This window comes from Syngnathus floridae, chromosome 7, assembly GCF_059516105.1.
Source record: "Syngnathus floridae isolate MCC-2025c chromosome 7, RoL_Sflo_1.0, whole genome shotgun sequence".
In the NCBI taxonomy this organism is placed as follows: Eukaryota; Metazoa; Chordata; class Actinopteri; order Syngnathiformes; family Syngnathidae; genus Syngnathus; species Syngnathus floridae.
Genome location: NC_142419.1, coordinates 17,610,224 through 17,624,916, shown reverse-complemented (window position 1 = coordinate 17,624,916; position 14,693 = coordinate 17,610,224). Strand labels below are relative to the sequence as shown.

General features: G+C 44.4%; 2 protein-coding genes across 6 annotated transcripts in view; both read right to left on the bottom strand.

Moving 5' to 3' along the window:
• The window catches only part of npas1 (neuronal PAS domain protein 1), a 60,143-nt gene extending 57,005 nt beyond the window's left edge, over positions 1 to 3,138 (bottom strand). For 2 of the 4 annotated variants that reach the window (XM_088381407.1, XM_088381408.1), the window contains exon 1: positions 2,461 to 3,137. The gene's annotated coding sequence lies outside the window, so the exon portion shown is untranslated. Of the gene's footprint in view, positions 1 to 2,460 lie in introns of all 4 variants that reach the window. The other 2 variants (XM_088381406.1, XM_088381411.1) reach the window with 2 other exon arrangements.
• A 1,304-nt stretch (positions 3,139 to 4,442) lies between these two features.
• arhgap35a (Rho GTPase activating protein 35a) overlaps positions 4,443 to 14,693 on the bottom strand; it is a 37,249-nt gene continuing 26,998 nt past the window's right edge. For both annotated transcript variants that reach the window (XM_088380940.1, XM_088380939.1), the window contains 5 exons: positions 14,023 to 14,167; positions 11,447 to 11,524; positions 10,493 to 10,624; positions 8,928 to 9,033; positions 4,443 to 7,563 (listed from right to left, as the gene is read on the bottom strand). In XM_088380940.1, the coding sequence (XP_088237066.1) occupies positions 7,083 to 7,563; positions 8,928 to 9,033; positions 10,493 to 10,624; positions 11,447 to 11,524; positions 14,023 to 14,167 (942 nt within the window). In that variant the 3' untranslated portion in view covers positions 4,443 to 7,082. The remainder of the gene's footprint in view (positions 7,564 to 8,927; positions 9,034 to 10,492; positions 10,625 to 11,446; positions 11,525 to 14,022; positions 14,168 to 14,693) is intronic.

Here is a 14,693-nt window from a genome sequence, read left to right as displayed (position 1 = left end):
CCTTCCATCGCCGATGCCCACGATTGGTCAGCCCGCACGCCGGCTCACGGCGCTCCCACGGGTACACATGGTCGGATCCATGATTCATTTTGCCATGAGGAGGGAGGGAGGGAGGGAAGGAGCAGAGAGTGAGAGAAGAAACAGCCGAGACCACTGGGAAATTATATGGAGGAGCAGCATGGTGGATGTGGAATTAAACGGCATAATTAATCAAGCACAAAAACAAGCACGTTGCTCATACATTTATTATTTGCATTTTTTTTTCCACTTGAGGGGAGGTAATCAGCACGCGTATATGTCGGCGCCCCTGATCCGCGTCACGTTGACCTCCAGCCCATGTGCCTGTCTCAAAGCAGTGACCCAACAAGCACAAGGCGGGGGGGGTCTTTTTTTTTTTTTTTCCTCACGGCCCGCCGAATCCTGCTGTTGTCTCCTTGTCCTTTAAATTAGGATGTCTTCAAAATTGGGTTCACAACTCCGAGCTCTCGGCGGAGTTGTTGCGCATTATGCGGCGAGTGCGCTTGAGCCAACAAAGGGGACTGATGAACCACTTTAAAATAAAGCGATAGTACGGATATCACGGGGCAAAAACTAAAAATAAAAAAATTGCCGCACGCCTAAACAAGGCAGGACACTTGCAGGTTATATCCGGGCGCTTTTATCAAAGTATCGATCGGGAAACTCTTGACTGACAAACGATGCTGATTGTCATGCAACCTTGTGGCACATTTTACTGAGCGACCTGATTTAAATGTTAATATCATTCTGCCTTTGCTTCTGTGCCGAGAACAAAAAGGTCATTTCCTCTTTTTGGGGGGAGCTTTGTGTCGGCTCATCCAAGTCACACCCTCAATTTTGCCATCTAAGACGCTTTACTTGTCACCTCTTTAACTAACATTTACGCTCATCAACGAGGCTGTCACAAAGCTATTTGTTTAGCCGACCAAACTTTTCGCTTAAATCAGTCGGGATTGGCTCCGGCGGCGCTGACCTTAATGAGGACAAGCGCGGGAGAAAATGGATGCTTAGTTTTCAGCGGCACGTATTTAATAGACAGCCTTTGAAATTTTGGGGGGTTGGATTCTTTGCTGTCGACTGAGAACAGCTACAATGTGTAACTGACTCGTATGAGCAGCCGCTATTGCCGTGTCCTCTATGTCCTTGCTTTCTATCAATAATGCAGTGCAGTCTGAGGCGAAACTGGAGGGGGGTCCTTGATTTATGAGCGAGCGCCATAACGGCGGCAAAGTAACCGGAATTTCTAAGTCGAAGCAAACCTTTGCAACCGGAGTGAGCTCCTAATTACGGTAAATATTTTGACAAGTATCAAAACAAGCTCACTTGATCCACTTCCAGTTTATCAGTCGCTCATCCGATCACAGTTTGCTTCGTGACGTCGCTAAACTTGTCCACGAGCGGGAAGTCACGTTATCATGGCGCGGAGGCCGCAATTTTGGGGAAACACTGATACGCTAACCGTTGTAGCGCTAACTGGAGCTAGCGGCGGTTTCCCACCAAATTAAAAACCAGGAGCGGGTACTGCAATGTTTGAAGATTTGAAAGGCGAGCTAAGTGTTTCATAAAGGAAATTCTAATCACCGTTTAGGAAAGCAACAATTATTTATGAAAATTCCATTGCGGCTCGCTCTCGTTCCCTGAGGATTTTATACAGGTGTGCGTGAAGTGCCATTTTACAATTATTTACCCGTGTATCAATAAAAAGCAGACATGAAGTCACTGATTAATCCCCATTATTGCCGTGCATTTGCATAAATAAATGTTCTAGAAGAAGAGCTATTATGAGCAGCGGGCATAAACCCATCAAGCGAAGCAGCTCAATAGCAGCAGCTTGTTCCCGAAGCGTCGTCATCCATCCAGTTATCAATATGGAAATAGCACCACTATGGCCCAGACGTGAATCAATGGCGCTCCCGCGGGGTGGAGGAAGAAGAAGGGGGGCACCCGAAATCATCAATGAGACGGATCGGCCGGCGGTCAGGCTCGGACAGGCCGTATTGATAAGAGCATTTCCACCTGTAGAGGCCCGGCCGGCCCGCATCACGATTCAATAGGCGGCGCAGCTGCGCCGGCCGAGCCGCACAAAGACACGCTTGAGCGCGGCGGCGGCGGCTACGTGCCTCGACTCGTCATGGTGGATCATCGTGTCGCCTTCCTTCCTTCTCAACGCTTCTTATTTAAGCCCGCTGGGGTGAAGTAGGCCTGAACAATTAGTCGAAATCAAATCGGGTGGTACAATGCGATTTTTCAAATGGCAAAATCTACCGTCGAGGTTTTGGTGCGCACAGGGTTAGACTAACAATTTGGCAGACGAAGAAGATGCCCGAGGCCCCGAGATTTCCAGGGTCAACAAAATAACTTTTCTTTCATTTAGTCTTAAATCGTTCACTTAAAAAGATATCAAGATGCTTAATCTATGATGATCGTTTTGAGAGCTCTCACCTCGCTTCACATGCATGAACTGTTGTGTCCTCTTGGTGCACAGTTGAAGACTTGATTCAGGAAGAAGGTGGTAAAAATCCGGTTGTCTAATCTGAAAAACACATTTTGCATTAGGTGTAATATTTTGGCCGTTAGTTCACAAAATTAGAAAAATATGGGATTGTGTTCATGGCTCCCAATTTGTGGAACCAAGCCCCACCCTTGCAGTTTTGAAATCACTTTTAAAAATCATTTTTTTCTCCTTGGTGCTCCCTCACCAAGAGTTGCAAGCTTGTTCGATTTCTTTCTATTCTACTCCAGCACTTGGTGTTTTATTGGTTTTATATTGTTTGCTTTTAGCTTCTGAAATGTTAGGTGTTTTTGTTTTGTTTTTAACCTTGGGTTAAGGATTTTTGTGAGTGCAATACTCGATTTCTTGTACTGAAATGAGTGTGAGAACTGCAACTTATCTTGTCTTTGACTGGCCTCGTTCACTTTTAAAGTTGGTCGAGACTATTAGTGGAGGAGCAGCAAAGGCCTCGTCGTCTTTTCATCTCGATGCCTCGCCGAACGAGCGACTCACTTCCGCATCTTTGAGCCGATCAATGAGCTTGTGTTTGCAGCCGTCGCCTGGAAGACAAACCACCGAGCGAGCAGGTACAAGACAATGGTGGCCCCCGAAACAGCAAGAGTTGTAGTCGTGTGGGACGAGGGAGACCCCTAGTGGAAGATATTTACATGACACCACTTGATGAGGTACACCCAGCATGAAAATGCAGTGCAGTATTTACATCTAAAATACAATTGTAGGTAGTTGATTTAAAAATATAAATACGTGCCAAAAATATGTTTTATAAATTTTAAATAAAACATATTTAATCTCGTCATACATAAATGGTTCTCATCGTTTTAACAATTCATCTCATAAAATATTGGACCCCCCCTGCAATGCATTAGTTCTCACTGTAAAATACATACACCCTTACATTTTAATTTCCACGATAAATTAAAATTTCATTTCAATGTCAATTTAGAATTTAAATTTTTAATATACCCTTTTTGTTTTTAGATCTTTTTTTCCCCCAATTGATTTATTTTTACAGTTGTTGGCTGTAGCTGTACTGAATCAAATTCCCAATATGTATGTAAGACCTAATTCCTGAGAATGATTGTATTGACCCCAGTTGAAGACTGCGCATTCCTGTCTGTCCATTGCACCACCTTAAAGGTTAAAGTTGAAGGGTCGTGTGTCCTGTGTGTATCCTTGCCTGACCTTTTCACATGCCAGGATGGAGAGAGAGAGGGAGTGGGAGAGGGAGAGAGAGATAGACAGCACAAAGGTCACACGCATGGATTTCCTTTGCTGTGACTCAATGAAAAGGGCAGATGAGGGCAGCGCCAAATGGCAGCCAGGCCTTGACATCGCCCACATGGGGAACCCAGAGTCCTCATGTCACCCTAAACTGGTAGTCAGGGACGGGGGGGTCACCCTTTCCAGATGAACATCTGCTTGTTAACAGTAAAGCCAGTTATTAGGCAATCAGTGAACAATTGTTGGGAAAATACTAGATCTTCAGTCAAAATGGAAGTTGAATGATTTAGTTAGCCCATGTGTAATGTCAATAACATGCTAGCATGTTATTAAAGCTAGGTGAGCCTCATTTAAAGTTGTTTTTATTTGTAGACGAATTTAACTGATGAATGTAGTCATGTATGTAACATGGGCTCATAATTGTGTACATGCCATGTGCAAGGGCTTGATCCTATACGTTGACCAAAGTAAATCAATTTAAATGTTAGTAAAGCTTTGCTGCCATCTTGTGGCATTTGAAGGCAGTTTCCAACTCTTACGGCAGCGTCATTTCTTTAATTTTTTTTCTCTTGATATTACAAAACAGTTGTATTTGTATTAATCTAACCTACACTGTATAGGTAGAAATGAGTACAAATACCTTAAATAAGAAAAAATGGATTTGTTTTACATTTACACATGAGCCACAAAGTCACCTTTGTACAAGATTTCATTTATTAACTATGATACAGATCACATAAGGCCTTGCTGTATACATCATTCCCATCGAGACAAATGACCAAAGTCAGCAAATTGACGTGTTATCTTTTCAGTTTACAGAACTTCATTACATGTTTTTTTTTTCCCATTATGGCCCCACCCCCAAAACAGTTCATCGTATTTTATTTCATCATCTCTTAAATAGTCCGAGTGGTGAAGCCCTCCACTTCCTTATCCGGGAAGAATTCATGCACTATAGTGGGCATCAAAACAAACAAAAGAAAAAAAAAAAGCATTTTTATTTACTATGAACAAAAAGATTTTTTTTCTGTCACCACCAAGTAAAGGGCAACATATTAGACCTCAGCCCACCCAACATATAAAGAACCCCATATGTATATTTTTTTTCTTGTTCTCATTTTAACTTAGACATCTGTCACCATTGTTTGGGGGGGGTAAAAAAAAAACCTCACATTTAATTCAATATTCAATTGTCACCTTTTTTGTCCAGTCTTTGGCTGCCTCAATCATTTCAACGCATGTTTCAGACTCACAACACACACACTCTCCCAAGTAATCATCCCACTTCTCTTGTTCCTAATAATGTGAATGAGCAAACAGGCTTACCCGGCGGGGGCAGTGAGCACGAGGGGAGCTGCATTCCTCACCGTCACCTTTGTTTGGATCACGATGCTGTCTGGATGTCTGCCGCAGACAGCTCGGCCAACATACACACACACATCGAATTTCAGCATATCGAAACTCACACACAGAAAAAGGGGCTAAATAGGTAGTGTCATGTGATAAAAGCGCCTGTAAGAGTTCAGTGATTGTTTAAAAGGCTTTCCGGCCTGTGAGGACCATTCAGGTGACCTTGGTGAGCATCTGCCTAACAACTACACAAAAACGCACTTCAAAAGCGGTTGGGATTATGGATCCTCCGGGCCCCCGTCTCGCCGGTTTCTACGGTAACAGAAGGCCGCGGAAGGGAATTTGGGATGCCCCGTTCCGGTCGTGCGGATGGATGAATGGACTGTTTGTTCGTGTCTCTCAAAAAAAAAAAAAAACAACCAGAGCTACTCATGGGGAGAAAAAACGGTGTAGTTGCAGAGTAGCGTCAGTGGGGGCAGTGTGGCAAAATATGCAGCGGTACATACATGAAGGGCCGAAATAAAAAAATACTTGTTAAAATGACCAGAATACATTTCAGAGGTAAATCCTGTATGATAATCAGAATAGTGTCATCATTTTATAAGAACCTCCATTTTTTCGGTGTTATCATCTCATTCTGTAATTTTATGAGAATACAGTTGTAACAGTTTTTTTTTTAAACCAGATAAGTTTACTATTATGAGAAAGCATCACTTTTTTCTCCTAAATTGAAAATGTTAGTCGTGTCATATTGTGTACGTTGTCCAAGCAGTATTAAAAAAAAAAATTCTAGAATGCTTGCAACCTTAGTCTTGTGCTGTTAAAGTGTATTCTGGCATTTTTATGTATTTATTAACTTTTTACCTCCAGTGTAGTGGCCATGCTTTGTGGGTAAGAGCAGCAGCTTGCTTGTCATTTCACATGAAACAAGAAAAAAAAAAAAATTTAGCCACGTGTACTGCACCACACAGCTACGATTAGGTGTTAATCTCAATGACAGTCCACTATTTGGTGCGCGGTGAGATGTTTTTTCCAAATGCAAAATATGTGCCTTGGCTCAAAAAGGGTTGTGAAAGGCAGAAAGCTTTCATCAAAATACAATTAAAATAAAACAGCAGTGAAAGAGTGGCGCAACGCCCATGTAGTGGCTGCAATACCCCAGTTGCTCCTCTGGATGTCAGTGGTGTGCTCCCAGAAAAGAGAGTGAGCGTGAAGTCACAGCTATATATATATATTTATATATATTAAAAAAATGTGCCTTGAAAGTGCTCAGAAAAGTGCTTTTTGAACAAGGAGGTCCTTACTTTGAAAACTGCATCAATGAAACACACACGCGCACACACAGCAGGCAAAAAGAACACACACGCACACACACATTGACTGATTGGCAACAGATAGGGGTGGTGACTTGAGGTGTGGGCCCACTAAAAAACATTTTAAAAAACTTTATCGGTAACTTAGTAATGCAGCACACAGTAGACTGAATACCAAGGGCATGAGCGCAGCCATGATCCTTTGCCCCAATCTGCCGATCCGGTTGGTTGAGTTTTCGTTTTCTCTTTCACTACGGTGCTTGGCAAATAGCCTTGAGTGAAACTGCCTTGCACGTGTAGCGATGAGAATTTGAGTGGGGGGATGAAAAAAAATGGGTGGAGGGGCTGCTAATGGTGTGTTTTCCTTTGACGTTCCTCCTGTGTGACATGGTCTAAAAGGTTCTGACAAGGCGTCACTCTTCATCGCCTTGTTGTTCCCAGTTGAAGTGACACTGAGAGGGAATATTGAAGTGGCTAGTCTAGGCCTCTCTATACAAGCTCAGGGGAGGGTCACATGGCCTCTCCCAAGCAACTCCCTGTTCATACTGCAGATCCCTCAATGTCCTCTTCCCCACTTCCTGTTACTCCTCCTTCCGTTGGTTTGTTCAAATCTCTTTCCGAGGTGTTTGCAATCTCTTTTTTTAAGGTTCCCTTGATCCCTTGGCGGTTCACAGCGTGTGTTGTTCCGTAGGTGGGTGATGGGGGTGCAGGGAGGGCGGCAGCAGGGCGGGGAGGGGCATTTGGGGGGTGGGCGGCGGGGAGTGGGGCGGAGACTGGTGGTGGTGGTGGTGATGGTGGTGGATGGGAGGGCCGTAGTGCGGGATGACGGGAGGCGTGGCCGGGAGGACGTAAGGGGTCGGGGGGGACGGCGCCGGCGAGGAGGAGTAGCCGCCGGCCATGCACGAGTACGCCGAGGTGCCCCCGCCGTAGGGGAGCGCCGAGGTGGGCGAGCCCGGCAGGCCGTCAGCCAGCGGTTGGTTGTAAAAGAAGTACGCGCACTGGTGGATGAAGCTCTCGATGATTGTCTGGTAGGTGCGCGTGGCGGTCAGTGCGTCCATTGTGGTGAAGTCGGGGCGCATCAGCGTGGGCCAGAAGCAGATGGACAGGTTCTCGCTGGTCATCAGGTTCAGCTTGCTGTGCTGGCTCACCCTGAGGAGCGCAGTCATTCAATTTAGTCGTCATGACCAACCACGGTGTTCATTGTGCCGTGAGAGATTAGCAAGGTGTGCTGTGGGAAATGATCCAATTTTTGAATTGGAAGCAGTCATGCCAAATGGTAGTGCATTACACAAATGCCCATCCCTACCATGAAACTTAAAAAAATAAATAAAACACAATCGCTCCTTGCAAAACATCTGCTAATGATTAAAGTGCAATGCGCTAATGCTAATAGCCCGGGCCATCAAAACATCACAGGATACTTCTGGTAAGGACTGCGAATAATGACGCCAGTCGGATTGCATGTCATTCTTATGTGAGCAGTCACAGCAACTGCGTCTTTCTTTGTAGCTAATTGTGAATCCCCCCGCCCCGCCAAAGTCCCACCACACTGAGTTGCGTATGCATGTGGACCACAAAAATTTCCCTGACAAATCTGTCTAATGACTCCAGTCCGGCGCTCCGCAGCCCAATTTTGAACATAAAAGTCTTATCTGGCTTGACAGCCACCAACGGCTTCGCTAAATAAGATGAACATGACAAAAGGCAGTGCTGCATACTGACAAACTGTAAACAAGAAGCAGATAAGAATGCTGTCTGCCAAATCGTTCTTTTCAGTTTTTGACAACGGAAATGCTTCATCATCTACCCTGAGGATCTCAAAGTCTAATACGCAATATGTTCAAGTAATCCCGATCATTTTGACAAATGAAAGTCAGCTAGCTTAATGCTAACAGTGAATCCAAAACTCTATACAGAGGCTAATGGAAGTCGGAATAATCAGAAATATTGAAATAAATTCAATTCCAACACAAAGTGGATTTTCTCCAACTACCAAGCTACATCTACTCATTAAATTATAACACATGCCTGTAAACAAGCATGTCATTTATCTTTAACTATAAATGAAATGTACTCAATTAGCATGCTAACATGCTAATTCAGTTTCTAAACAGCACAGAGGAGATATCACAATACAACAGGGTATGAAGGTAATAAAAGGGATTGTATAAGTAATTATTTAATTTATGTACTCGTGAAATATTAAAAAGACTTTAAATTAAATTTAAATCATTTAAATTTCCATGTTTTGTATGAGTCCACTGCATTCACAGATGTTTTAGGTTTTTGTTTCAGTTAATTGACATTATAGATTTTTTTTTAATAAAAATTATTATTATTTTATAATTTTTATAGAATTTTGGTATCATGACGCCACTATTTTTACATCAAGGCATCAATCAGTGTGCCACCTTTGCCTCTTGTACTCAATACATCCAGGGGCGAGCTGAGTAGACCCCATAAAAAGAAAAGAGGTGGAGTCATCAAAGGACATCTCCGGCCTCGTCACTCACTTGTTCAAGTGTTTCATAACATATTTGAAGACCTCATAATTCTCCCGCGGGAAGCGGCGGAGAATGTCCTTCATCGTCTGGAAGCGCTGCTCCCTATCGTTGATCTCTGAATGGTGAAGAGAAAATAAGGTGAGATTAGCTTTCCAAGCGGAGAAAGCGTCCAAGAGACGAGACAATAAATACAATGTCGTGAAGCCGTCCAAAGATGAAGGCGCCGCAATGGAAATGTGTGACAAGGGAAATGAAAGCAATTTGACTCGGAAAATAATAATTCCACCCAACGGCGGTCGGTGCATATGATGAAAAACCGATGCCAAACTGTGACACGATGACCACACACAAGACGACCACTGGAGATTTCTAGAGCATGCACACACACACACGCAAAAACACACACACTTAGGGTGTGTTAAGACTGATGGCAGTGAGGAGTGAGTCAGAAAAGCTGACATCACCCATGTAGCAGTGGATCCCGGGTGGATTGTATATGCGAGCGGGGCGGACAAAGCAGCAGATGTTCTCATCCGCGCCGCACACATGATTTACACGCAGAGAATTGGACTTTCTCATTCCATCTTAAGGTCACGGCGGATCAAAACCACATTTAAGGTGGAACGGCAACGCGCCGACTCGGGCTCCCTACGGCAAACTGTGACCAAAGCGTGATTTCTTCCATTTTACGAGCTCGCGCTTGATTTGTTTCTATTTGTTGCTGGCAATTCTTGTCAGGCATTCGCCGCTTGGAAATGCTGATCGACTGCATTGTGGGGGTGGAGTCCAAAAAGGATCCGAAAATTCTTCCAAAAAAATGCTGACAAACATACATGAAGGGAAATGGGAGTGCAAAAATAGTGTTGGTTGTCCAGGCCTTTTTTTTTGTTGTTGTCTTCATTTACTCCAAGGCAAACCATACAAAGCAATATAAACTTTTTTTTTTTAAATCCACCAAGAAGCGGGATTGTGAAAAGCAGCGTATTAGTTGGCAATCGTCTACCAAAGGAAGCTTTCAGACAGCACTTATTTTCTTTTTTCCTAAGCGTTCAGTCCTTCTATTGTGGTAGCGCCTGCAGGAGCCTTATCAGGTCCCTGTCACGGCTGAGGGGTCTCGCCGGGGCCGTTAAAAAAAATGAAAAACACACACACGCATATCTGAGGGTACGTGTGAGCCAAGCAGGGTGACAGCGCGACGCAGCCTCGGGCTAAATATCTGGCACGACGCGAGCGGAAGCTCCGCCTTAAATCTTTATTCCTGAGTGGAAGCAGGGAGACCAAAAAAGAGCAGAGCGACCTCGTTTATCTCAATTTCATAGAGGACTTCATCGCCACGTTTACGCCATCGCCCATCGTAAAATAGTCTCGCCTCCATCCTGTTCCGGAGTGAGGGGGTAAATCCAATTCTCCCCATGAATGGACTTGCCTTGTGAGAGTTGTGCTTGTTAGCTTTAAGAAATGCAAAAGGGATTTCAAGGAAAATCCAATACACTCTGGATTTAAAGAAGCCCTCCTCCTCCTCCCCCACCACAATTTCCCCACCAGCCTAGTATATTACTTTCTTAGTGACTTACTGAAAGCTTCCACCAGCTCGACCTGCATGTTGTAAGGTACCAGAGGTTCAGGAAGCTCGGAGAAGTAGGCCTTCATGGCGCCGGCGACTGTGTTGATGGTGAAGTCTTTCTCCACCAGGTCCAAGTTGTGATCTGATAAAGATAAAATATTTTCTTTTGAGAGGCTAAAATTGCAATGATTCGGACAATTTTAAGTTAAGCGAGGTCTTTAAATGATTAATTTATCAAAATATGTCAAATTTGTAATCAATGAATCGATGAATCATTGCACGTCAAAAATGGAATCAGACATAATCTAAACAAAAAAATAAAATGTTTTTGGGTATTTTTCATGTCGTGCAACTTCAAATGTGCTCAGATGGTGCTTGCAGGTATTTGGTTTGGTTTGGGCTTTTGAATCCCAACATACCAGACGGAGCCCAATTATGAATAAAAAATGAACATCTTTGATGTTTATTTTGGGCCTGTCAAACTTTATTGCATCATTTTTGGGAAGCATTAGGAACTCATTTAGTTCAACTAGGCAATCAAAATATTAGCAACAGCTCCCAGTCTCCAAACACACGCTGTTGAATGAATAACTCGCTGACAAAGTGTCAATCATAACAACTGTCTGAATTATGCAAAAGTGCTTCAAGTCTGATTCCCCGAGTTGGATTCGACCTCATTTACATGTCTATGCGCCGCCATCTTAGTCCGCGATCCATCTTCCCCATGATATGCTTCATTAAACAAAGCAATCTGGAGATAATGAACTGCCCTAACCTTAGAAGACACATGCATGGGCACACGCATGCAAAACGAGAAGAAGTAGAAAACCAACGAGAGCCTCTATTTCCATCGACTATTCCCTTGTGTTATTAACTTTAAAAAATTTCATAAAAGAGTGGGCCGGGAAATCTTCTGGGATGCTGAAGCGGATGTTTGCCTGAACAACAGTGGAGGAATACGTACCTTGTTCAAACTGGCGCTGCATGCTCTCCATCTCCGCCTTGTTCCCGCTGACCCTGTAGATGCCCTCGGTGCTCAAGCCTGGTGAAAAGACCAAATACAGATTTAGCGGCCAGAACTTCTCATTACGTTAGCGTCGATGGAAACAGAGTTGGGGGAGCCCAGGAAGAATACAACCCAAAACAATTGATGGATGAATAACAAAAAAATAGTAAAAAACAGTCAATTTGAAAGTTTCTTGGTTAGATAAATAAATAAATAAGGCAAGCAGCCTTCAACGCCAATAATACGGCTATTGTGCAGTACAGCAAGAGCACATTTTATTGTGATTCATAATTTTAACAGCTTTTATTTAAAAATAAAAAAAATAAAAAGATCCATCTGTCATCTCTAAAATTGTCCATTCAAACTTTTGATAGAGAAAAAGAGCGATCGAAGAAGGCGAGGTAGAAAGAGAGGTAAAGAAGGGTGAGGCAGAGAAGAGTGCTTTCAGTCAAAGCGTGCCGCATCGACCACCTCCGTCTCCCAATCAATTATCCACAAAAGCTTTTCAAAAGCAGACAAGAAGAAAACAGGACGAGCGAGAGCAAAAGAAGGCGAAGGATTGGGAGGAGGGGAACAGGAAACAGCCAAGGCCGAGTGTGAAGCTGCGAGGATGGATGTGCGGCGGGCGGGATGATGAAAGAATCGAACGGCAGACACGTCTCGCAATCGTGCAAATCAAAAGTAGTCGATAAGATTCCACTTTCAATTGGATCGGGGTCAATACCTCGGCCAAATGTGGCCGGTAAACAACTTTGAACGCACGCCTCCTTTTGGAATGACCTCATTTCAGTTGAGCTAACTGCCGAGCTTATGTGAACGAGCGCCACCCTGGAAGAGTTGAATCACAGTGAAGATCGCACGTTCGAGTTGAACCGCCGAAAAAGTTCCGTTGGATGGATAATAAATGACTTACCCGTCGCCGTTGTTGCTTCGTATAGGAAGAAATGCGAATTAGCAAGCGCATGAACTCAGTGGCACGAAAGCGCCGGCAGGTTAAGCGCTCGCGCCCCCGCCACATGTCACAGCGGGACGACGCTGCAGCTGATCCTGCATCAGCGCAAATTCCAAGCAAGCCGTCGCCGCCCCGGAGGCCGATTTCATCGCTCACCATGGCGACAGCCGGGTCGGGTCGGCGGGTGCTGCCCTTTTGTGTCACCGCCAGGCTCTCACGGCCCGTACGAGCACATCCGAAAGGCAAGATGCGGGCGCTGAGCAAAAAGTCAAAGCTGATGGTAGATAACAGCAACTTGCCGTGGATTTATTTGACACTCCCACATGGGTAAAAACTCCCAACTAGTGCTACAGTTATTCTGAAGAACATGGCCTCCAATAAAGAACAAAAAAGCACCGACAGCTATTTTTACAGATCACATTGGATAAAAGGAGACACATCAGCCGGTAGGTATTTTTACACAAGAGGCTAAGGATGCGGGTCAAAACGGAGAACTCAGGGGTCAGCTTCACAATGCTCGCTGATTATCAGCTGCCGCCAAGGCGACAAACACCGTGTCAGCACTGGATCGTAATTTCCTGCCAGCGCCGTTATGGCGGAACATTGCGGACGCAGATTGCAGATAAGCAAGTCTGACTTACAGCGAAAAAAAAAAATCTCATAAATGTTGTAAAGAGCGTGTGCTGCAGTCACTGGACACTTTATTAGGTACACCTGGAGTTTCAAAAATGATTACATTTCACGGGCGAATACCAAAGCTAATTGTTGACACACGCAATAAGAGGAATGCGATGGAGCTGAAGGAAGAGATGAAAAATATAAGAAAGCAGAGAAACAGAAATGCGGGTGAAGAAGTAGATGAAGGAAATCAAAGATGACAGGTAGAAAGTACTCCAAGACACCGATGAATCAGAGGAAAAGAAACAAGGTCAGTGAAGGAGAAGAAGGGAAAACCAAATAAATCAAACACTGGCAGGTATAAAATTGCAAATGAAACAGAAACAGCTCAGGTGAAGCGTGTACATCAACAAATACTCAAGCCCCGCCTCTCCCTCCCTCCCTCCCTCCCTCTCCGAAGTTATTGTAACTGCTCCATTTCACATGTGAACACGGCAAGGTGTAACCTAACGTGACGCCTCATTATGCGGCGAGTTGCCTCCGTTCTTCCGCAGGCAGGCAGCGGCCCGCTGGATGTTTTGTAAAGCTTGAGTAATCCACGCTGGTTTTTAATGGCGGCGAGATTAAAGGCGGAATGCGATGGAATGTCAGTAAGCAGCAGAAATGTTTTCGATGAACTCACGCGCTGAGGTTTGCCTTGTCTTCTCAACAAGATGAATGTAAAGATTTTTGAGAAATATTTTTTAATTAAAAAAAATAGTTTGCATGAACAAACAACAAAATATACACACGGGTATTATTTCTGTCCACTAGGGGGCACTATCCTCAAGTTCCACATTAAAGTACTGTTGACTTTGAATGTGTGTGGCTTTAAAAAGTAAGGCCTGGCCTGCTGAGTCACTTAAATACCTGCTTCTAAAATCTCTTGTGTGTGAAAGTCAAAAAAAAAAAAAGTCTTTCTTACCTTGTCTTGTTTCAATAAATTGAATACACTTCTCAACAAACACCGGGATTGGCCTCTCTGGAGTTACCGCGGTAACCAGCGGCATTCCAAAGTAGTTGCTCTCAATAGGTTTGGTGATGGAATGCCTCGGCTTGGCTCGTTGTTTCTGAAAGAAATAAAAGATATCATCTGCGTGTGGAACGGGCAAAACTTTTGACTGTCCGTAAACAAGCACAATTTCTGCGTTACGGTATTTACTTGAGCCCACGCACACCCATCCCGCACATTCCTTTCCAACTTATCCGATAAGCAATCATTTGTTCAATCCTGTTCTGTGTATCGGAGATAGACATCACTGCGGCGTCGTGCACCCCTCCCCCTCCCCTTTGGAAATATGTAATTCCTAAACTGCCTGCCTCCGTATGGTACCGAGCATTAAAGGCTTTTGATGGTCCTGTTTTGAAAGCCCTCAAGGCCGGAATCTCTAGTAAGTCTGTCAGCCCCCCCCCCCCGAGGCTCGGTCCTGGCAGGCCGGTCAGTCGCACGGTTGGCTGGGCGCATAGACTGCGGCCGGCGGCAGAGCGAGCCTGACAATGCAGTGGAGGAGGGCTCATTAGAGAGATGGAGCTCACTCAGAATGGCCTCTGCTCCAGATACACCAAAGGTTTTCCATCCTGCTTCAGCCGCAGAGT